The sequence below is a fragment of the Gopherus flavomarginatus genome, chromosome 1 (assembly GCF_025201925.1).
Source record: "Gopherus flavomarginatus isolate rGopFla2 chromosome 1, rGopFla2.mat.asm, whole genome shotgun sequence".
NCBI lineage: Eukaryota > Metazoa > Chordata > Testudines > Testudinidae > Gopherus > Gopherus flavomarginatus.
The window spans coordinates 116,900,416-116,924,793 of NC_066617.1; the positions used below are offsets into that span (position 1 = coordinate 116,900,416).

The window sequence follows — 24,378 nt, forward strand, 5'->3', positions numbered from 1 at the left end:
AATATAGTTTATTCTTGTAAAAATATGATTTATGCTTTTTTCATGTTATGTATTTCACTCAGTTTGGAAAACAAAATTGGTCTGGTCAGTTTCATTTTAGTTTATAATCAGCTTCACTTTCTGGTTTGCATGTATTTAGCATGCTCTTGGGCTTGGGTTTCCAGCACTGCTGGGGAAGTTGTTTGTAAATTGTTCTAAAACGTTTCTGTTCATGTTTGGTTTTATAAAGACCCGTTTCTCCTTCTTAGATCAAAATGTTAGGCTTAGATTAAATTACTCTTTTTAGAGGAGGAGGCAAAACCAGAAACTTCCAATTATAATCCTGGATTTGTATCAGTTTGTAGCCTCAACCAGTCCCTATCTTTCAGCATGTATGCTTGCCTTCAGCTTTTGTTCCAAAGGTGTCCTGGGTGATAGTTGTTTTTAGACTTAGGTTTTTAATCTTATCTTACTACTGTGCAGATGAAATTTTTCACTCATTATTCGTTGAGATGAGAATCTGATTCTCCGTCTCTTGAAACCATGGGAATTTTACCACCATCTTCAGTGGACTCTAAATCTGGATAGAGATTTTCATTGTATGGCAATTCCAAATGCAACTTTTTGAGTATGATTTGTTCCAATTTTGGTGTTAGTAGTTTTACACTATACTTGGGAATCTTTCTTAAAGTGAGCCCGAATACAGGGAAGTTTCTCTCGTCAAGAAGGGTGAAATGATAGTTTTACCAAATGTAAAAATGAAAGATATGTTTCACTGACGTTCTCTCTGGAGATGGATTTGGATTGGTGAGCTTAAATGGTGGGAGAAAAAACCAGTTCAAGTGACAAAAGGCAAACACCCATCTAAGAGATCACTCAGAGGTATACCCAAACATATCTAATCTCTTTAAGTGTTTATAATGCACTGTTACTACCAGAGCAATGTACATATCCGGTACAGTTCTGTTTCCTCTTCATTAAAAGACTACCCCGGTAAACAGTTGATTTTGTTTTGTCCCTTATAGGGTGGCTGAACATGGATTTCACTCTGTTTAAATGCACACCTTTTGCTAACTGAATGGGATTTACTTCCTTCCTTTTCCCCTGATGTTCTGTGGAGACCTTTCTGCTAGGCTTACAGACAGCTAAAGACTTGGTCTTTAGAATATCATTCTCTTCATTGGTAGTTTTATGGATGTTAATTTTTTATTGCTGTGTTAAAGGTATAGATTGCTAACTATCGATCCTCTCTTCTTTTTCCTCTTCCCCACATTCATTCCTCCTTCAGATTGGTCAGGTGAAACAGGAACTGTCACGCAAGGACACTGAGCTGCTGGCCTTGCAGACGAAACTGGAAACCCTCACAAACCAGTTCTCTGACAGCAAGCAGCATATCGAGGTGCTGAAAGAATCCCTTACAGCTAAAGAACAGAGAGCCGCCATCCTGCAGACAGAGGTGAAATGGACATTTCTATATATGTGGACTATTTGGGACTTTGGAAATGGGGAGGAAATCCAGAGAGGGTTGTGTGTTTTTTCTTTCTTGATTGTTTCCTGCTACAGGGAACTACAGGGCATTAAAATCCTTCTTGCCTCGGAGATAGTTTTGCTGCATTCCAGTATGTCCAATATTAGTGGCTGTGTTTTAATGTCGCTTGCTCTGAACAAATCATTTCACCCATTAGAAATTTGGGATTCAGTAGGGAAGGAATTCTACAAGAGTGTGTGCATATGCATATATATACATGCTGCACTAATGTGCAATTAGCTGTATCTAAGAACAGGTTGCTATCTTGAAATCTGCCATGGCTGGGCTGAAGGAAAGGGGAGGGGGTTTGCAATGGCTGATCATATAGCTAAAAGGGATGATTTAGTTGGTGTTAGTCCTGCTTTGAGCAGGAGATTGGACTAGATGACCACCTGAGGTGTCTTCCAACTCTAATCTTCTATAATTCTAAGGTGGAGGAACTGAGAGCATTCTACTGGCTGCCTTTGTGGTTTCATTACCGCCGTCAGCACATAGTGGAACTTGTGCACATAAGCTTGTATTTACATCTGAGACGTGCATGCCATGCTTCAGAGAGTAAACCACACATTCTGAAAATATTTTTTTCTTAATTTAGGAACTTTTGGGATTGATAAATCTTCTTTAAACTCTTGTGTTATATTGGGAAAAAAGTGTACATCTGCACTTCTAAAGTTTAATGAGCACTGGAATTAAACTGCTACTTCTGGAAATTCTTCAAGAAGAGGCATAAATTGCTGTGTGACTCTAGCACAGGGATAGGCAACTTATGGCATGCATTCCAAAGGCGGCACGCGAGCTGATTTTCAGTGGCACTCACAATGGCTGGTTCCTGGCCACCAGTCCGGGGGGCTCTGCATTTTAATTTAATTTTAAATGAAGCTTCTTAAACATTCTAAAACCGTATTTAATTTACTTAAAACAATAGTTCAGTTATATATTATAGACTTATAGAAAGAGACCTTCTGAAAATGTTAAAATGTATTACTGGCACGCAAAACCTTAAATTGGAGTGAATAAATGAAGACTTGGCACACCACTTCTGAAAGATTGCCGACCCCTGCTCTAGCATTTCAGCTGAGTAACTTGGATAAATACAGTGATGGGAAAGATCCAAAAGAGGGCGCCATTGTATCAGAAAAGGTTTTTCTGACATTCATGACAGCGAAATCAATAATAGGCCAAGAGTGGCTTGTGTTCAGTCGGGGGAGGTGTGTGTGAAAGAGTTGTAGGATAATGATGATACAGACATTCCATATCACAGACTATGAAATTAGTTATATGTGCTTCTCCCCTCCAATTTGGGATGTTTTTATTAGCTGTATTTGGTAAATTTATGGCTATGATTGGCACATATAGAAGAAAAGGTTTTTTTACAATGGATATTTGTGGGTACTCTGTAATAGCTTTTGTGAGAGAGTGAAGCTGCAGAATGACAACTTTCCTATATGTTAGGAACATGGTGGATTGATACAAATCACATTGATGTAAATCACTAATTAGAATCGCAATTTAAATTAGCAAGCAAACCTTGATTTAAATAATTGATTTTAATCTTGCTTAACATTTGTACTTTTTAGTTATCTCCGCCACCCCTCACCAAAAAAAAAAAAAGTTAATTCTCACTGGTTGGTTTAACCATTAAAACATGCCAAAATACAACTAAATATAGTCTTTACACTAAATTTGATACTTGTTTTTGCTATCCTGGATGATACACTATATGTATACATATTTATTTAAGCAATTATGTAACTCAACATACATTTTTTTCAGAGTCTTCATTTCTACATTTGTATTGTGTTAGAAAATGTTGAATGACTCGTTTCTTATTTACTAGATAATTTTTTACTTCTGATTTCGGTCAGGCTGCGTTTGGATAGAAATTGGATCTTAGCTAAAAATGCACAAAGCTAGAATTTTCAATTTGTTTTAATTTAAATAAAACTACTTCAAATGTATTAAATGCATGAGGAAAACAAAACATGTTATAAAAAGATGTTTTGCATTAAAAAAACAACTGATACGTTAAACAAAGGAAGTGTTAACTATAGTTAGGGAATTAACTGCTGTGCCTGTAACCATGGGCCAGATTTTCAAAGATATTTAGTTGTCTAAAAATGCAGATGCTTAGTTGGATTTTCAAAAGTGCTGAAGTAGGTTAGCTGTCTTACTCCCATTGAAGTCAATAGGAGTTAGGTGCCTAAACAGGATAAATACTTTTTAAACATTGGCCCCATATCCTTCAAGTTTTTAGAATTAATAGATCTCATCCTCTCCCATCTGTTTTTTATTCACCAATTTGAAGAGGAAAATAAACTTTCGTGCTTTTTCAGCTCTCAGTTGGTTTCTCAGTTTTGAATGAACTAGTCCAAACAAAGAAAATATTATCTTTGCTAGCTAAACTGAAACCAACAGTAATTAAGGCAAAAACTTTCTGTACAAAAAATCCTTGAAGTACTTATATTTGGAAAAAAGTGAATACCAACATGCATTGTGTAGTAAGGACTGAAAATAATATAGATTCTTGCTTAATGCAGTACATGACTTTGTGACATTTATAAAGCTTGAGTTGACCTCAAAAATTAAAGATGTTTTCTGTTGATTCAGTTTAAAAAAAAAACAAAAAACCTGAACTCATTAAAACTTGAGGAGCATATTTTTTTTAAATTGATGTAAGTAACTTTATAGTAAGTTTAGGCCTGAACGTATGTTGTCATAATTTCAAATTTAATATTAAACAGATGTATTTTTAAAAGAAAATGTATTTAATTTAAATTTAAGAAATCATATTTTTAAAAATTATTTTCTAAATTATTTTTATCCACTCTGATTAGGAAGAATATTTGTGTCTTAGCTTAGTTGTGGCTTGTAACAGCAGTAATATTAAAGCTTTTGTGATTTGGGGAATGATAACTTTACATTATCTCACCTGTAATATTAATCATTTAAAGCTTGGAAATAACTTTCCTGCGCTAGTATTCTCCAAGGCACTGTCTCATATCTGTGTGCAATGCAAGAACAGATTTGGCTGTGTCTCTAAGCCATGAGCACCTTACTTTTCTCAGGAGATTCAGAAAGATCATACATTCAGCTCTGCTGTGCCAGTTTAAACTTTAGCAACGTTAGGATTTGGGGATGCTGTTTGAAAGCTTTTGTCTTTGCTGCTAGTTCAAACCCAGTTCAAGGTGTTCTTGAGCGAAAGTTGTTGCAGTCTCATATCTGTTTGGCCTACATAAAGAGATGATGATGATTCTCAGGCTGTTTCCCAATATCTGTGCGAGATGAACATGAAAGTGAAAATCAAAGAATTATCCATTAGTGTTTCTATAAACCAGAGGTCGGCAACCTTTTCAGAAGTGATGTGCCAAGTCTTCATTTATTCACTCTAATTTATGGTTTTGCATGGCGCTAATACATTTTAACATTTTTTAGAAGGTCTGTCTCTATAAGTCTATATATTATATAACTAAACTACTGTTATATGTAAAGTAAACAAGGTTTTCAAAATGTTGAAGAAGCTTAATTTAAAATTAAATTAAAATGCTGATCTTACGCTGCCGGCCTGCTCAGCCCTCTGTCGGCCTGGGGTTCCATTCACCTAGGCTGGCAGCGGGCTGAGCGGGGCCTGCGGCCGGGACCCTGGCTGGCAAGGGGCCAGCAGCCAGAACCCCAGGCTGGCAGCGGACTGAGTGGGACCAGGGGCCGGGACCCCAGACCAGCGGTGGGCTGAGTGGCTCAGCCCGCTGCTGGTCTGGGCTTCCATCCGCTGGTTCCTGCCAGCCAGGGTCCTGGCCCTGCTCAGCCCCCTGCCTGTCTGGGGTCCCGGCCCTGCCCACATACAGTGGGTACCTACCTTCTCCCTGGTTCTGGCCCATTCTCTTCCTCTCTCTCTGCACTGAGCTGAGAGTGAGGGTGCACTGAGCACAGAGCTGGGGGTGAAGGAACAGGCTGGTAGTTGGGATGCAGGGTCGGGGCAAGAGCTAGAATGAGGGAGGGGGCTCAGGGTTGGGGCAGGAGGTTTGAGTGTGGAGCGCTTACCTGGGCAGTTCCCATTTGGTGCGAGGGGTGCAGGTGAGAATGTGGGTCTGTGTGTGCAGGAGTTCCCGTTTGGTGCTCAGGGAGCGGGGCGTGTGAGGGGGGGTGCAGGAGTCAAGGCATGGGGTGTGAGGAGGCTGGGTATGGGGGGGTGCCAGAGTCAGGGCTGGGGTTGTGGAGGGGTGCAGGGGTCAGGGAAGAGGGCTAGGGAGTGGGCTGGGATTGGGGGTTGCCCCCAGCCCCCTGCCCTGAGCGGCTCATGGCAGGGGGCTGGAGGGATACACCCTGATTCCACCCCCTTTCCCCAAAGCCCCGCTCCTGCCTCTTCTCCGCCTCCCTCCTGGTCTGAGCAGCAAGGGCACTGGGGCACCTCTTCTCCCGTCCCTCGCAAGGGTCATCGGCAGCAGGGAGGGAGAGGAGGTGGGGCACAGTGCTGGGGGAAGAGGCGGGGGAGGGGGAAACTTGGCTGCCAGTGGAGCCTGCCCTACAGCATCAACTGGCAGGACCAAGCTTGCTTCTCCCCCTGTCCCCGCCAGAGAGAGTGGTAGGCGGGGGGGTGGAGAAGAGTGAGCTGGGCTGGGCAGGATTTTTAATGGCACTCTGCGGCCTGCCGGGGTCTCAGCCGTCAGCCCCGCTCAGCCTGCTGCTGGGATTCGGCAGTGGGCTGAGAGGGGCCGATGCCGGCCATAGCATGCCATTCAGAATCCGATCATGTGCTGTCTTTGGCATGCGTGCCATAGGTTGCCAACCCCTGCTATAAATCCTCTTCTTCCATACTTCTAAGGACAGTTGTTCCCTTTCCAACAAGCAAATTTGTCATTAATTTCAATTTGTCATTAATTTGTAGACATTCTTCACAGAGTCGCCAAGGATTCAGTAGTCATGAACAGGTGATCACTCCCACTGTCGAGACACATTGGTAAAGTTTAGTGTTGGGGAAATTTCCACTGCTGCCAGCTGAGATATACCCAGCAACTTTCACCAACACTGAGTTTACCAAAAGAGAAATTGGTAATGTGAGGAAGGTTAGCGGAGAGTTATCAGGTCTGGCACTCTTAAGTATTAAAAAATATCTAGGTCATTATTGGAACACGCTCTATTACTTTCCTGAAAGCTTGCTTACTTTATTGTGCATAAAATTATAGAGTAGAACTAATGTAGGTTGATTAAAAATATTGACCTATGAGGGGTTTCCTGTCGTAGGCTTACTATCACATCCTCTTGAGAGACCTTTAACAGAACCTTTTGTTGCCCTTAAAATCCAACCATTTGGACAGCATTTTAGGAGTAGTTTTGGTTAACTTTGGCTGCTATTCTTTTGGTCTGAGGTAGTGAATTTCCAATGCAGATGATGGGTCAAAAGGAAATGAGAGAGAATTTCATGACCCTGTAGTAGTTGGGGAGTGAAATACTTTTGGCCTCCAACCGGTAATGCTGCAGTGACCAATCAGGAAATATAACTTGGTAGCTGTAGGAAAGTAGAAGGAACTGTGGAAGAAATAAAATGTTAGCAAGGCACTCTCTGCAACCAGTGATTCATTAAAACCAACTTTCATAGGGGAAAGTACTTTAAAGGTATTTTTAGATGAACGTTTTTGGGGAAATGGCTTTCTCCCGGAGCCTCTGCCTTTTATTCTTCCATAGAAACAGAATGCAGAGATGACGCAGGGTGCAGGCTCGATAGCCCAGAGATTAAACTTGGCATGTGCCATATTGGAACTAAGAGTTACAGTGTCCTGTTTTGGAGTTGTTTACCTTGAGGGCAAGTGGGTGGAGAGGCTACCGTAGTTAACTTCTCAGTTTGTAAATGAGCCTTTACAAATAGTTCTATGAATTTAGAATATAAAGAGAGAGAAAAAAAATCAATATTTATTTAGGAGTTAAAAGGCTCAATCAATATAAGGTTTTTATTATATCCTACTGAGCCCTTTTGTTTGGATCAGTGGTGGGAGGTATTCAACTTCAAAGGGAAGTTAATTCAATCTGTTGAAATATTGTGCATTATTTGTATATTCTATCCAAGTTGGCGTGATTCTGTGACCTGAACCTATTCCATATGGCAAGTGAGGAGATTCATATTCAGCAAAGAAACTAATACAGCCCCTAAGAAGTGTATTGTTTACACTGAATGTGTTAAATGAAAAGTCTTTAAAGTCTTATCCATGCTGGGGCTTGAAATAGTGTTTTGAAACTATGTTAATATGCTGTTACACCAAAATACAGTTTCTGTGCATATTGGAATCTGTTTCAAACTATGGTGGGGGAGGGTTACTAGCCCTAAGTGGTAATCTGTATATAGGTTTCGAAAAATTAGTTTATCTGTACTTGTTAGCAAATGTCAATTTCTTTGTACACATGCACACAGATGAAAAAATATTTCAGTCAATAACAGGGTGGATTTGATTTAAATCACTAGTCAGGAAGACTCAGATTTCTACATAAAAGTGCATTCTTATTGGTTGTTATAATCTTAATAAATATTCTTAACAACTCAGAGATAGATGTAAGTATCATTTTTAGAAGATGCAATTTTTAAGTTTTTTTATTTTGAAAACTTTTCAGATTAGCTTTACAACTATATCAGAAAATGGATGATTGTTTGGTTATTTCATTTACCAAAAGTAATTGAAGCAGATAGTTCACCTCCCAATGACTTCATAAATATCTCCAATTCAACAGGTTAATCATTAATATTTGGAGGATTTTCTTGCCATGCTGTATTAGGAGAAGAACATCACCATTAAAATTGTCATTAAAATTGTTTTATCTAACTAAAACAACGTTATGTATTCTGGATTTTTTCATTGAACAGCAAAATATATTTTAACAAAACAAGCATATGAATTTTTGAATTTAGTTAAACATTCAAGTTTTTTTTTAAAAATCAGGTTTGTTTCTGTTAAAATTGTTTTTAACTAAAATAGTTAAATGAAATATTTAAAAAAAACAAAAATTAAATCGACTATGTCAGCCAAGTAAACAAGAGAAACTTAAAATATTGGCTTCTGCAGATAATTCAGCCATCTTCACCTTCATTTTCCTGTTTGTTCATAATCTGGAAAAGAAAAACAAGCTTTCCTGCTTTTTCAGGTCCCAAACGATTTCTCTATTTGGAATGAATTAGTCCAAAGGAAGAAAATATTCTTTCTACACCAGCAGAAGAAGCTACTGCTGTTAAAAGTGAGATTATCACTTTAACAGTCTCTGAATCCAAGTGCTTAAGTGACTTCCACCAGTTCACTGGTGTGACTTGCTTTAAAATGTCATCAGCAGACATCTATTTCTTGAATGGTTCACTCTTAGCTCTGAAGTTTGTTATAGTTGGCATTATGGAGGGATGATTGCTGGATGTCCATGTCATAGCCAACTCTTCTTCTTCAGCAGTTAAAGTTTGACCCTGGTACTGAGAATTGAGAATATTTGCAAGAAAGTGAGCTGGAGATAGTGCTTGTCTTATTTGTTTTTTTTAATGCTTGTAATTTAACTCTGTCATTGCATATTTCTCTCTTTAAGATCTCACTCAGTTCAACATTTCTCTTAAGCCCAATGTTGAGAACTTTGGCTCTGACAGTGCCATCTATTTTTTCACGATTTTGTTCACAAACTGTCATCAGATTAGGCCAGTTCTTAATATAGTGCTCAAAACAGTCCACTACTGAGTTCCATCGCACATCTTGTGTCAGCGCAACTGCTGCGAAGTGGTTGTTATGGAAGTATTTTGCAATTTCAACAACATTGGCCTTCATTTCTGGAACACTGAAGTCTTTGGCTAGGAGGTGTATCTTATTAGCTTGAGACTCTCTTCGCTCTCTTTTAAATTTCTTCTCATCCTGGATACGTTTGCAGCATTGTCTATGACCAAACTGCATACAAGACATTTGAATTTTTTTTTCACAGTTTGTTATAGCTTTTACTGCTACTTGTAAGTATTCTGCTGTGCGTGCATTTCCTGATGTATCAATCGTTTCTGTAAGGAAGACATTCCCTTCTTCTGTTGTCACACAAGCAAATACAACAGGATCATTGTGGACATTGCTCCACCCATCAAGACTCAGGTTAGCAATTTCACCATCTAGACCTTTTGCACACTGCTTAATTGCTCTTTCATACACTTTATTCAGCAATTTGCCTGCAACATCTGCTCTGTATTCTTGTCTTAATGGCTGAACCATGTTAATGAAGTGTGGAAAGGAGAGTTTGTTGCATAAACAAACGGGACAATTTTTTCATCAATTATCTCTTTTTGCAATCTGCTGGTTCTTATCACAGACTTATCTATGGTTGTTTCTGGATGATGGTGATTTTTTTTTTTCTTTTTGCTGCAGGTGATGTACTGTGGCTATGTGTGACCTGCATGATGTGACTGAAACACTATCATTAGCAGATAACTCTGAAACTATAGAAAATGATGTTGATCTTGAAGGTGGCTAGTCTTCAGAATCTTGTACATTGAAGATGGATTCTCCTAAACAAAATAAGTCAATGCAGTTATTTAATTATTATTACCATAGTGCTCATTTAGTATTACTCATTGCATTCACTTACACGCAGTACTACTTTAAAGGTGAAATAGTTAAAGGAAGATCTGCCTATTTCAGCTATTTATTTTATCTCTAGTGCATTTAAAATGATAGTACCATAGAGTACCAACTATATTTTTTGCTCAAACATGAGAATTCAAGAACAGTCCAGTAGGAAGACAGGCAGTCCTTCAGAAAGAAGTATGAAATAAAAAAGTTTACCAACCTGAAGATCCTACATGTTCAGACATGTTCCTTTCATCATCTTCAACGCAGCTACTGCCTGAGAAGGAACACTTCTCATTATGTTGTTTCATTCGGGCAGACAGGTCTTTGCATTTCTTTGTTGCACTGTTTGCGTTTTGCACACATGCCTGTCTTACCCACAGGTAGAAGAACTTCATTAAAATACTCCCAAACTGGATCTCTTTTGTGGCCTGTTGTCATTATAGGATTTCCCTTCTAGTGAGAGATTAGTATGGTATATCTCAAATCTATTAAGGCTACACTCAGAAAGACCTCAAGACTTCTGGAATATGCTGCTCGAACAGTTTCACTTTTGTTTCTACTGCCTGTCCCTCCCTTCTCACATTTCTCTCCAGATTTCTTCTCCTTGTCTCGATCTATTCTGCCCCCAACAATCTTCTATTCATTGAACTTTTTGAAACTTTGCACTTTTAGAGAGTGGTAAGGGATTGATTCTGTACACAAATTTTCAGAGGGACAATAGGGTTGAGCTCTGTTATTTGTCACCTCTATATTTTATTTATTTATTTATTTTATTTTAAAACAGTTTTGCTGTTAACAAGCATGTTCTCTCTGGAGATATAAATCCACAGTTTGAGAACTGTAAAACTAATCATCTCTGATGGTATCTTCTAGACTGAGCACTGAGTCCAATTGGGTAGATAGAAAGATTAATCTAAATAATCTATACAGAAGCCCCTGGAACCCATGTGATTGGGTCCCTAATCCATGAACTATTGGAACTCATTTACAAAACTTTTCTTAAACATTACATGGATATATTGTCGCATACTATAGCATTAGAATCTATAATCCCTATTCCATGATGAGATAGTTGAGCGATAATGTATCCTAATTAAAATCTTTAGATAAGTGTTTTCCTCAAAAAGGATTTTGTAAAAAAAAAATCCGATTTAAATCAATAAAATCCGATTTTTTTTATTTTTATTTTTTAAAAAAATCATTGATTTTCATCCACTCTGGTCAATAATTGGAAATTTACAGATAGGCAAAGTAAAAAGAATCCTGCTTAAGAGCTAGATTTAAGGATGTTTGGATATTTTGACATGTGGTGTTGACAAAATGTTTTAATGGTTGTAAAGCCTTAACTTTTTGAATCACAACATCTACTGTCATTCAGTAATTATTGCCTCACATCTCTTCCATAATATCCCACCACTGTGAAAATTTAAATAAACAGATAAAAGCTTTAAAATAAAATGGATATTATCTAATAAAATTGTAAGAAAATAAAATTGAATTCTGCCAAGCTTATCTAGATAGCGTGATTGTTTCACAAGTAATTGCTTATCTGCAATGAAGCACCAAGCCTTGCTAGTTACAATTCTGTTCATAATTCGTTAACAAACATAGTTTTGTCTGTGTTGGCTGGGGAGATAGTTTCGCACACCTCTCGCAAAAAGTATGTTTAATAATGATTTATTTGAAAGATGCTAAAACAGAGTAACCAGACATTGCTTTGATAAGTTTTCAAATATAGTTTCATTTAGCAGTTTCATGCTTCAGCGGGCCTTTTCTACAGCAGAATAGAAGTAGTGTGTTTGACTCTAGAAGCTAAATACAGCTTGCTTTTCCCCTCCAAACAACCCTCAATCATCTTCGAACTCTGACTGCTGGCATAAGCAAGAGCAAATTGTGTTCAACACGTAATGAAAAATGAATAGTTAGCCCTTGTTAGAACCAGTTAGGGTGCATCTACATGAACAAAAGCTAGACACTTAATTTGACACTTTAATTGCTCCACTGGTGTCAGCAAATTCTAGTGAAGCAGGACTAGACATTACAATGGTAAGTGTTGGTGCCTTGTGTACACTAGAACTTTTTTCATTATTACCAATGGAGCTGTACCAGTAAAGAAGGATAATTTAGCATTTTGCTATTGTAGATAAGCCATAGGGCTTGGTTAGAGATTGATAAGAGCTGTTCACACTTTTCTGCGTTGAGTGTTGATCAGAATTTGGCCCTATCTGCACAAGTGACTAACCTATATTCAACTCTGGTTTGAAGAGGTGAGGGGAGAGTCATTTAATATCACATGTCAAATGTGGCTTAATTTCTAGTGAAGACCTTGTACACTGTTTCTTAAATATGATTACAAAATACCAGTTTCATGAAGAGATACTGATCATTACTATACAACAAAGATAACATTGCATAAAATTTTCAATAGAGCTTAAATATTTAGGAGCCTAAGTCCCATTAACCTTCAATGACACTTAGGCTTTGTCTACACTGGCACTTTCGTTGCTAAAACTTTTGTCGCTCAGGGATGTAAAAAACCCACACCTCCTTCGAGAGACAAAAATGTTAATGATGAAAAGCTCCGATGCAGACAGAGTGTTGTCAGTGGGAGCTGTGCTCCTGCTGCCGTAGCTACTGCCCCTTATTGGAAGTGATTTTATTTTGTGGCTGGGAGAGCTCTCTCCAAGCAGCAAAGAGCGGCTACACTGCTTACCTTACAATGGTGTGGCCACAGCGGCACAGCCAGGTCATTGTAAGGTGCGCACTGTAGACATAGCCTTAGACCAGGCGTAGGCAACCTATGGCACACGGGCCAAAGGCAGCACTTGAGCTGATTTTTCAGTGGCACTCACGCAGCCTGGGTCCTGGCCCCCGGTCCTGGGGGCTCTGCATTTTAATTTAATTTTAAATGAAGCTTCTTAAACATTTTAAAAACCTTATTTACTTTACATACAACAATAGTTTAGTTATATATTACAGACTTAGAGAAAGAGATCTTCTAAAACGTTAAAATGTATTAGTGGCATGCGAAACCTTAAATTAGAGTGAATAAATGAAGACTCGACACACCATTTCTGAAAGATTGCTGACCCCTGCTTTAGACTCTGAAGTGCCTATGTCACTTTTGAAAATGTAACTTATGTTCTTAAGTCACTTAGGTGCATTTGAAAACTTTATCAGTTTTCCCCAAATTTATAACCGAGTAATAGTCTCATGATCAAGCCTTCAACCTACCTACAGATTATCAGAAAAAAACAGTTTACCAAAACTCTTCCCCCGCTATTCATATAAATGTTCTGTCATGTCTTGCATTTTTTCTGTTTATATTCTTTCCCAGCAGAAGACGACGTAAGCACAGGCGTACAAGCGTTGGTGGAGCTATGGGTATTTTAATTCCAACTTCTTATAGAAGACATTTCAGAATCAGTGCTCTTTCTTGTTTTGTATATGACTATCCATACTAGGTAGTGAGATACACAGCACTGCATCCTGCCACTGTGTAAAATTTCCTCAAAACACAGGTATTGAACAAAACAAACAAACTGACTTATAACAAGATAGGCATCAGTCTTCAACAGGTTAATTGTGTGTGCGCAGACATCTGGGGAGAGTTGGTAATACCCTGTTGAAGAGAGGATTTTGAAGTCTGTTGTTCCGGCTATGCGCGTTTCTAGTCAAGAGACTAAGTGAAGTTTGAAGGTGCATACTGGCAACTGACCTATCTGAGATACTCTTGTGCCCTTGGAAGTTAGATGATTAATGCAGAAAGGTTGGAAAGCATGTAATCATATAAGGGCCAGAAACCACCCTATCTCTCCATTAGTATTTTGCATGCCATACCATTAGTGCAGCAGGCCCCAAACTTTTGAGAGTTGCGCCCCCACTTACCTCATCTGCACCCTCCTCGCACTTCCCCCACAAAGGTTGGGCCAGGAGTGGTACTGCAGCTCCGGAGGGGAGGGATGTGGACAGGAGTAAGGGGGCCAAGGCTGGGGCTGCAGCTTGGGGTGGTTCTGTGGCCGGGAATGGGGCTGAGGCTGGGGACAGGGGCAGAGCCGCAGCTAGGCTGCAGTGGGGGCTGGCAGCCGTGTGGCTCTGCTCCCGACCTCGCCCCCAACCTTCTCTCTGGATTGGGAACAGAGCCAGCGGCCAAGGCTGCGGGCTGGGAACAGGGCCAGCGGCTGAGGCTGGGGGCTGGCGTGTGGCTGGGAGTGGAGCCACGCTGAGGTTGGGGACTGGGCCAGGGATGTGGCTGGGGGCAGGACCGGAGCAGAGCTTGGGGTAAGGAGGGCCGGGGTGGCCCTCTCTGCCCCAGTGGGGGCTGGCCTGTGCCCTGCCACGACCCTCCCCGAGTGGTCCTCTACACCCCTCTAGAGGGGCACGCCCCACGCTTGAGGGACCTCTGCACTATTATGTAATTAAAGACATGACTGTCTTTTAATATGCAAATAGGCAGGTTACCCTTCGGTTAAGCTCATACTGCATAAGGTGCAGAAATCAGGCTAGGGATGGCAAAACCCCAGTGGCTGCTTTCACAGCCATTTCTGTGTGTGCAGAAGAAGCCTTGCACTGACTTTGTTGAAGTTGGCATCACCTGGCTGCCACAGACCTCAATTCTTGGCAGGCTGGGTGGATGCCATCCATAAACTGAGCTGGTGTGAATAAACAAGTGGATCATTCTGCCAAGAACAGTGGTAGGGTGATAACTGTGTGTCTTGCCAGCCTTTGAGGATTTTTCCTGAAAGTGTTTTCTGTGGTTCTCTAAGCAGGGACCTCACACAAAATAAACCAAGGAGTTCAATTTACTCCGAAGCATAAGCCAATATAGAGTTCAAAGGGGTCAATCAATCAGAAGATGGAAGGTCTTCTGAGGAGGAACCTTTACTTAGTACTTCACTTCAGTGGATTTGTGTAAGTGGGGTGTCTCATTTGCTATATAACAACCGTTTGGGGGGCATGTGGCATTGGTTATGAGGGAAATTTTTAGTTTTTCCTCAAGAATGAATGAAGGCTGTTAACCTGAGGATTAGAAGATTCTGAAACAATGTATTTGATCTGTTTACACAGGCTGAACACTGGGAGCTAGTGAAAGTAGCAAAAACTGTGGCTTATGAGATTCAAAAACAATCTTCAGTCACTTGGATCTGCCTGTTGAATTTTTTCTTACAAAAATAACTACTTTATCTATGGTATTTATATGGTACACATCACATTGGTATTCATTCACAGTATATTTTGTTGTCTCCTCTCCCTCCCTCACACACACAGTAGTCTTACATAATGGATAAGAAATTAGGAATGCGATCTTAATGATTTGAAGTGAGCAGGAAGACTCCAGGAGTACAGGCAGCCGGGATTGCAGTGCTGACTTGAAGACCTGAGCTACTTTTTCCTCACAGAGGAGGGCTCAGTGTTCCATATAATAGAGACCAGACAAAACAGTGAAGGGTTTTCTTTGAGAGTTATACTATAGATGCTGTGGCTTTGATGAGTGTTTCCAGTTAGGAGAAAGAAATTAAGGAAATTGGACTGACATACACAAAGTCTAACTTTCTATTTGTTTAATTTTTCCTCATTTGTAGTTTGTCCACGTTTTCTTTTTACTTCATGTCTCTGTCAGCCTGAGCTGTGCAGAAGGGGCAAGGGATTCAATAAGCACCCTACTTACTAACCGTGACTGATATCCTGTAATGGATTCAGCTAATGGGAACCAAATCTGACACTGTCAAATAGGATTAACAGCCAAGCTGCCTGGTTTGAACTCTGCCTGAATGCCAAGTGGATAAGGGTCAGTGGGTTTCATTTGGTATCTTGTATCAGAGGGGTAGCCGTGTTAGTCTGAATCTGTAAAAGCAGCAAAGAATCCTGTGGCACCTTATAGACTAACAGACGTTTTGGAGCATGAGCTTTCGTGGGTGAATACCCACTTCGTCAGATTTGGTATCTTGAGCAACCTGGTGTTGTCAGATTTCATATTCCACAATGGTCTTTGAGAGTGTTCTTTGCTCTATGGTGGCTTTTTTCTTCAGATTGCATGTATATTCAAAAGTCTGCTTCCTTCTCCTGCCCCCGCCCTTTTTTGTTTGTTTTTGTTTGCCTTGTGTGCTCTGTCTAGTTTAATAGGTGGAGAAGAGAAGTAGAGGGAAAAACAGAGGCTTGTCAGTTTACAACTCTTTGTGAATGCCATGGAAGTTCCCTAACTTATTTTTCCTTTGGGTGACACCATGGGAGGTCAAAGTGTGAGCCATCATTTTATTGCCAAATGATGGCCCACAAAGTTCTGGAATGTGGTCCTTTCCCCCCTTCATCTTCAGCATAAAGATATGTCCTGCAGAAAGACCCTCTTTTATTAAGGTGCTGCATGGTATTGAGGTCCAAGGGACTTGCTGCCCATCTTTGACACTTCAGCAGCTGTTTAAACCAGAAACACTTTTGGAAATCTTCAGGTAACCATAAGATTGTTTCCCCTCTTTTCACATAGTGATGTGCAGTAGTCAGAGATCCGTGCTTATATTACCTCCAGGCTCAACTAATACAGTGTAGTGTAACTGCAGATGATTGAACATTCAGCAGCCCACTTAGTACTGTTACTTAACATTAGTATCTCTGTATTTTGGGAATGTTTGAAATGAGGGAAATTTTTCTTAAAATTGTGAGAACATCCACTACCAAGAAGAAAACATAATAATGGCATCTACATGGTGGGAAAATTCTGAAATACTAATATAAGATTATGATGTCAGATGAATGTCTGGTAAATGTAGAAGGGATATGTCTAAAAGATGTGGTAAAAAAGAAATGTATATATTACTTATTACACAGTCAACCTGTGGATTTACTGAAGAGAGTCACATACCGCAGATTGTGTCAAATCTCATATTATAGGGCAAAATGATCCCCGTGTACAGTATTGCATTGCACAATGGTATATCTCATTGGAGGGATAAAATTGTTGCTGCTGTTCTGGAGTACTTGGTAATGGCCACCATCAGTGACCAGTGAAAAACAACTGTCCTGATCTACAATGGAAAATCCTGTCTTCTGCAGTTCTCATTTATTTATTTTTTTAAACTTTTTGGTTTTGTAAGAACTGGGGTTTTTAATTTCTTTTTAGGCAAGCACTAGGTATTCTGGTATATTCAAATTTTCTAGAACTTCAGAAATTTAAATTTTCAGTCATTTATTTTTCCCTACCTTGAACAAAATATTGCTTAACCTACGGTTTTATGACTTACAGAGAGAGAGAGATCAGATATTTTAAGTGAATATCTCATAGTATACATATAAAATCCAATAACCATATGCCATGTGGGATTAAAATTTGTGGTTATGTTTTGATATTTAAATATAAAGGCTGTCGATTAATCGCAGTTAATTCATGCAATTAACTCAAAAATTAATCACAATTCATCACACTTCTAAACAATAGAATATCAAATGAAATTTATTAAATATTTTTGGATGTTTTTCTACATTTTCAAATATATTGATTTCTATTACTACACAGAATACGAAGTGTACATTGCTTACTTTATATTATTTTTTATTACAAATATTTGCACTGTAAAACCGATAGAAGAAATATTATTTTTCAGTTCACCTCATACAAGTACTGTAATGCAATCTCTTTATCGTGGAAGTGTAACTTACAAATGTAGTTTGTTTGGTTTTTTTGTTACATACTGCACTCACTACAAGCCCGCTCAGTCCTACTTGTTCAGCATTGCTAAGACAAACAAGTTTGTTTACATTTACGGGGGATAATGCTGCCTACTTCTTATTTACAATGTCACCTGAAAGTGAGAACAGGCGTTTGCATGGCACGTTTGTAGCCAGCATTGCAAGATATTTAGGTACCAGATATGCTAAGCATTCATATGCCCCTTCATGCTTCAGCCTCCATTCCAGAGCACATGCTTCCAAGCTGATGATGCGCGTAAAAAAAAAAATGTGGTAATTAAATGTGTGAACTCATTGAGTGGAGAAATATGTCTCCTGTTCTGTTTTACGTGCATTCTACCATATATTTCATGTTATAACAGTCTTGGATGATGACCCAGCACATGTTTGTTTAAGAACACTTTCACAGCAGATTTGACAAAACACAAAGAAGGTACCAAAGAGAGATTTCTAACGATAGCTACAGCACTCCACACAAGGTTTAAGAATCTGAAGTGCTGTTCAAAATTTGAGAGGTGGGAGGTGTGGAGCATGCTTTCAGAAGTCTTAGAAGAGCAGCACTCTGATGCAGAAACTACAGAACCCAAACCACCAAAAAAAAGAAAATCAACCTCCTTCTTCGAGTGATTGCTCATGTGTGTTCCACAGTAGGTGTGCATGCTCGCCACCATGCACTGGTGCTGGAAGTTTTTCCCTTAGCAGTACCCATACTGGGGGAGCACCGCGGCGACCTCTGGAGTGGCACCTGTATATCGTGCTATAAGGGGGACCGCGCGCTCACTCCACCCTCAGTTCCTTCTTGCCGCCAGTGAAGGTAGTCAGAACTTTGTGCTCCAACTCTGCTGCAGCCTTTCTACTCGTCCTTAGTGGTACCATACATGGATTTGTTACTTCAGTTGTTAGAGTGGGCTCGGAGTATGCCCCATGCCCCAGGCTTCAAGTCATGCGACTCCTGTCGCTGTTCTATGCCTAGGAGTGACCCGCACGCTGAGTGTGTCCGCTGTTTGGGTGAGACTCACATCAGCGAACGTTGTAAGATCTGCAGGTCATTCAAGCCACAGACAACGAAGGAGAGAGCTATTAGACTCTGTGCTCTCTTGATGGAATCAGTTTTGGCCCCAACTCTGGCGCGCTGAGTGGACTCGGCTCATGCTGCTGCTCTATCGGTACATGAGACACACTCTACTAGCCAGCACTGTTCCACCTCCAAGAAGCAGGGAAAGGGCCCTACATCGCAGCGAGACAAGGAAAGAAGGGAGGCTGGACCTACGTTGGGCAGCCCATGGTCCCCTCCGGGCTCAAGGCCTCCGACTTGTGTTGAGCGGAGTAGCCCAGTGCCGTCCATGCGCATATCTCCACCGGTACGGATACTGTCGATGCCGGAGGCGATGCAGGCCACAAAAGACATTGAGTCTCCCGGTTCCAGGTGTGCAACCAATTATGGGTCCCCAGTCCTGGGGCTAACCCCCATTGGGGACCCATCAAACCTCTCCTGCGGGTTGCAGTTCCTGCTCCGAGGACCAGTCCCTGCACTGTTTGGCGCGCAGTGACTGGTTGTCCGGCAGTTCACACCCGCCCTGGACGCTGACCAGACTGTCCCGGTCACCACCCGGATGGGAGTTTTGGGGACCCTCTACGCTGCCTAATGGAGATGGGCCACTACCAGTTTGCGGTTCTCCCATTTGGCCTATCCATGGCACCCAGGGTTTTCACAAAATATAAGGCTCTGGTAGCGGCCTGCCTCAGGCGGGAAGGGGTACAGATCTTCCCATACCTGGACAACTGGCTTCTCAAGGGAGACTCTTTTTCTGAGGTAAAGACCAACGTGAAGCTGCTCCTGTCAACATGCACTTGTCTCAGCCTAGTTGTGAACTAGACCAAATCATCCTTAGTTCCAGTTCAGTGCATAGAGTTCATTGGGGCGCTGCTGGACTCCTTGAGGGCCACTGCCTCTCTCCCCCTGGACAGGTTCAAAGCCCGAAGAGATCTCATCGCCTCGGTCATGGCTTTTCCGGTGACAATGGCAAGGGTGTGCCTTCGAATTCTAGGGCACATGATGGCATGTACGTATGTGGTCTGCCATGCCAGGCTCCGAATGAGGCCCCTCCAACTCTGGCTAGCCTCCCAATTCTCTCAGGCCCGGGACGTGCTAGACAAGGTTCTTATGGTTCCGTCCCCGATACTGGCTTCCCTTCAATGGTGGTCTTACCCAAGCAACATGCTGCAAGGGGTTCTCTTTCAGGATATCAACTCATCTATGGACCTGGTGACCAATGCGTCGGACCTGGGTTGGGGAGCCCCCACAGGGAATGTGCAAACTCAGGGGACGTAGTCGGTCCTGGACTTGTCCCTTCACATAAATTTCAAAGAGCTCAGGTGGTCAGGGTCCTCACGGACAACACCACCGCCATGTACTACATCAACAGGCAAGGTGGAACTCACTCCCTAGCCCTCTGCTAGGAAGCCCTGAGCCTATGGAAGTTCTGTATTGCCCACGATATATCCCTAATGGCCGTACACCTCCTGGGCGACCGCAATAGACAAGCGGATTGCCTCAGCAGGGTTTTCTCCCTCCAGTATGAGTGGTCGCTCACCGTCTGTTCTGAGAGTGGGGAGTTCCCCAGATCAACCTCTTTACAACCCGCCAGAACCGGCATTGCCCCCAGTTCTGCTCCAGAGGAGGAGTGGGGAAGGGTGCAATCTCCAATGCGTTCCTCCTGCATTGGTTGGGCCAACTCCTTTACGCTTTCCCGCCGTTCCCCCTCATCAACAAAGTCCTGCAGAAAGTAAAAGCAGACAAAGTGGAAGTCATCCTTATAGACCCAGCGTGGGCCCGCCAACACTGGTACAGGACCCTCCTTTGCCTCTTGGCGCCACCCCCTCGCCCCCCGAGGATGCTGCCACTTCACCCGGACCTCCTCTCCCAGGATGGGGGGCCACCTCCTCTATCCCAGCCTAGCCGTGCTCCACTTGACAGCATGGTTGCTCTGTGGCTAGATGACGAGGAGGGCAGATGTTCGGAGCAGGTAAGGTAGGTCCTCCTGAAAAGTAAGAAACCATCCACACACCAGACATACATGGCAAAGTGGTCCAGGTTCTCCAAGTGGGTGAGTGAGCAAAGAGTCTCCCCTTCCTCTGTGCCTCTCCAGCTTATCCTGGACTACCTCCTATCCCTTAAGACCCAAGGACTGGCACCTGCCTCTGTCAGGGTATACCTGGCGGCCATATCGGCCTTCCACCCACTGGTGCAAGGGCACTTGGTCTTCTCCCATTCTGTGACCTCCCGTTTCCTTAGGGGCCTTGACCACTCATTCCCGTACGTAAGACCCCCTGTGCCGCAATGGGACCTGAACCTGGTTTTGTCCCAACTCACGGGTCCTCCCTTTGAACCCCGGCCATGTGTTCCTGGTCTCACCTCTCAGGGAAGGTAGCCTTTCTTGTGGCAATCACATCAGCCTGCCATGTCTCGGAACTCAGGGCCTTGACCTCGGAACCCCCCATACGGTCTTCCACAGGGATAAAGTCCAGCTTCGCCCACATCCAGCGTTCCTCCTGAAGGTGGTCTCCGCTTTCCATATGGATCAGAGCACCTTTCTCACTGCTCTGTCCTAAGCCCCATTCCTCCAACAAGGAACTCTGCCTCCACACGCTCGATGTATGTAGAGCGCTGGCCTTTTACCTGGATCGGACCAAACCGTTATGGAAATCCTCGCAGCTTTTTGTTGCTTCGGCTGAGCGGGCGAAGGGGCAATCTATCTCCACCCAGCGTCTTTTGCGCTGGATTACCTCATGTATACACATGTGCTATGATCTGGCAGGGATTCCCCCTCCACCGATCTTTAGGGTACACTCAATGAGGGCTCAGGCCTCATCAGCTGCCTACGTAGCCCATGTCCCTGTCCAAGACATTTGTAGGGCAGCCACTTGAGCCTCAGTTCACACATTCACTTTGCATTATGCGATCGTCTCCCAATCTAGGGAAGATGCCAGGTTCAGCAGGGCGGTACTCCGTCCCGGGCTATTGTGAACTCCTACCCACCTCCAACAGGTATAGCTTGGAATCACCTACTGTGGAATACACATGAGCAATCACTCGAAGAAGAAAGGACAGTTACCTGTTCCGTAACTGGCGTTCTTCGAGATGTGTTACTGATGTCTATTCCACACCCTGCCCTCCTTCCCTACTGTCGGAGTTGTCCAGCAAGAAGGAACCGAGGGTCGGGGGAGCGCGAGGTCCCCCTTATAATGCAATATACAAGTGCCACTCCAGGAGTCACTGCGGTGCTCCCTCATTACGGGTACTGCTAAATGAAAAACTTCCAGCACCGGTGCACATGGCGAGCATGCAGACCTACTGTGGAATAGACATGAGCAACACATCTTGAAGAACGCCAGTTATGGAACAGGTAATTGTCCTTTCTGCAGATGGCATCTGACTCTGATCAAAATGAACATGCGTCGGTCCACTCTGCTTTTGATCGTTGTCGAGAAGAACCTATCATCATCATGGATGCATGTCCTCTGGAATGGTGGTTGAAGCATGAAGGGACATATGAATCTTTAGTGCATCTGGCACTTAACTGTCTGCAATGACGGCTACAACAGTGCCATGCAAATGTCTGTTCTCACTTTCAGGTGACATTCAAAACAAGAAGCAGGCAGCATTATCTCCCGTAAATGTAAACAAACTTGTTTGTCTTAGCAATTGGCTGAACAAGAAGTAGGACTGAGTAGGCTTGTAGGCTCTAAAGTTTTACCTTGTTTTATTTTTGAATGCAGTTATTTTTTGTACATAATTCTACATTTGTATGTTCAACTTTCATAATAGAGATTGCACTACAGTATTTGTAATAGATGAATTGAAAAATAAGATTTATTTTTTTACAGTGCTAATATTTGTAATCAGAAATAAATGTAAAGTGAGCACTGTACACTTTGGATTCTGTTGTAATTGAAATCAATATATCTGAAAATGTAGAAAACATCTCCAAATATTTAAACAAATGGTATCCTATTATGGTTTAACAGTGCAATTAATAACAGCCCTATTAAATATTGATGTTTATATAGGCATCAGGTCTCCAAGTACTCTTAGTGTGATAAATCGTTGTTGACTAGTAACAGTCTTTGCTGAGGCTGTTGGATTTCACAGTCTTAATGGGAGATTATTTACCAGACTCTTATCTAGGGTTTGCCACCACTCATTTTATTGTGGAAATGGTGTATCACTTGTCTAATAACTCTTTCCTTTCCTGTCTAAACAAGTCTTGTTTCTGCATGTGTAAACTCAGGTGGATGCACTACGATTACGTCTGGAGGAAAAAGAGACCATGCTGAATAAGAAGACAAAGCAGATCCAGGAGATAGCTGAGGAGAAAGGGACTCAAGCAGGAGAAATACATGACCTCAAGGACATGCTGGATGTGAAAGAACGCAAGGTCAACGTTCTTCAGAAGAAGGTAAGTTCGCAGACCTACAAGGTTCTGTGTCCTCTGATATATCCTCATTCTTCATACAAAATATCCAAGGTTGCCAAAACGTCCCTTTGTTCCTTTTTTTACATTTTTGAGATTAGTGGGTGAATTTATTGATGTAATGGGAAGATTGTTCATTATAAACTTGTGAGCTTAGTCAAAGTTTTGAAGGGAAATTAAAAAACAACCCAAAAGCAAAACAGAGAAAAAACCAGTGTTAACCTTTCAGTGATCCTATATATTGCTTCTGCTTCTATCTTACTGTTTGTAATGACTGAAGCATTTGTGTGGTGGACATGTCGCCCTGAAAACTCATTCTTTTCAACCCATTGCCTTATTGGCAGTGGGGAGGTGGAGGATGTAGTTACTTTGGTAGTTCAAGGAATTGATTATGTGCCAGCTCAACCAGTTTCTCTCACCTGACCAACAGATTTTTAGTGGCTTAAGCTATGAACCTTGAGGGCTCAAGACAATATTGAGTTTGAGAAGAGCTAACCTTGTACAAAAGGGGAAATTCAGGTGGAGTTTAAGCAATTTGACCAAGGTCACATAGTAAAACAGTACTATTTATTAATAGAATCCAGGAATCCTAACTTCCAGTCCCCTGTTCTAACGTTTAGGCCACATATCTTTTACTATGGACTTGGCTTTTTACTAAAAACTTATTACTTTTTAGAGATGTAAACGAGTCTGATTTCAGTGGAGTTATACCAAGAGTGGCTTTGACCCATGTGTTTAAATGAGCCCTAGTGCATCATACTCAATACTGGTTGAGCTCCCTGTCGTACTTTTTGACCGAGAAGCTTGGATGTGTAATAATTGTTCAAAATGTTGCTAGACCATATATAGAGGTTGTGATAAATGAAGGGGGGGGCAGCTCCCTTTTATCGACAGCCAGCCAGCCAGTTAGCTATAAAATCCTTGTTAGTAGCTGTTCTCTACTTGCTTTACCTGTAAAGAGTTAAAAAGTCCACAAGTAAGAGGAAGGGAGTGAGCAACTGACCAAAAGAGCCAATGGGAAGGGCTAGAACTTTTTAAAATTTGGAAAAAACTTCCCCTTTGTCTGTCTGTGTTCTCCTGGAGAGCAGAGACAGGGCTGGAACTACGCATAAAAAGTTTTGGACCAGGTATGAAAATCATCCGATCATACCTA

The 24,378-nt window shown here is 41.7% G+C and overlaps 1 protein-coding gene across 13 annotated transcripts in view; it reads left to right on the top strand.

The window, feature by feature from the left end:
* The window catches only part of ERC1 (ELKS/RAB6-interacting/CAST family member 1), a 604,755-nt gene that overhangs the window by 169,778 nt on the left and 410,599 nt on the right, over window positions 1-24,378 (top strand). For all 13 annotated transcript variants that reach the window (XM_050918047.1, XM_050918052.1, XM_050918028.1 and 10 more), the window contains 2 exons: window positions 1,268-1,435; window positions 23,043-23,210. In XM_050918047.1, the coding sequence (XP_050774004.1) occupies window positions 1,268-1,435; window positions 23,043-23,210 (336 nt within the window). The remainder of the gene's footprint in view (window positions 1-1,267; window positions 1,436-23,042; window positions 23,211-24,378) is intronic.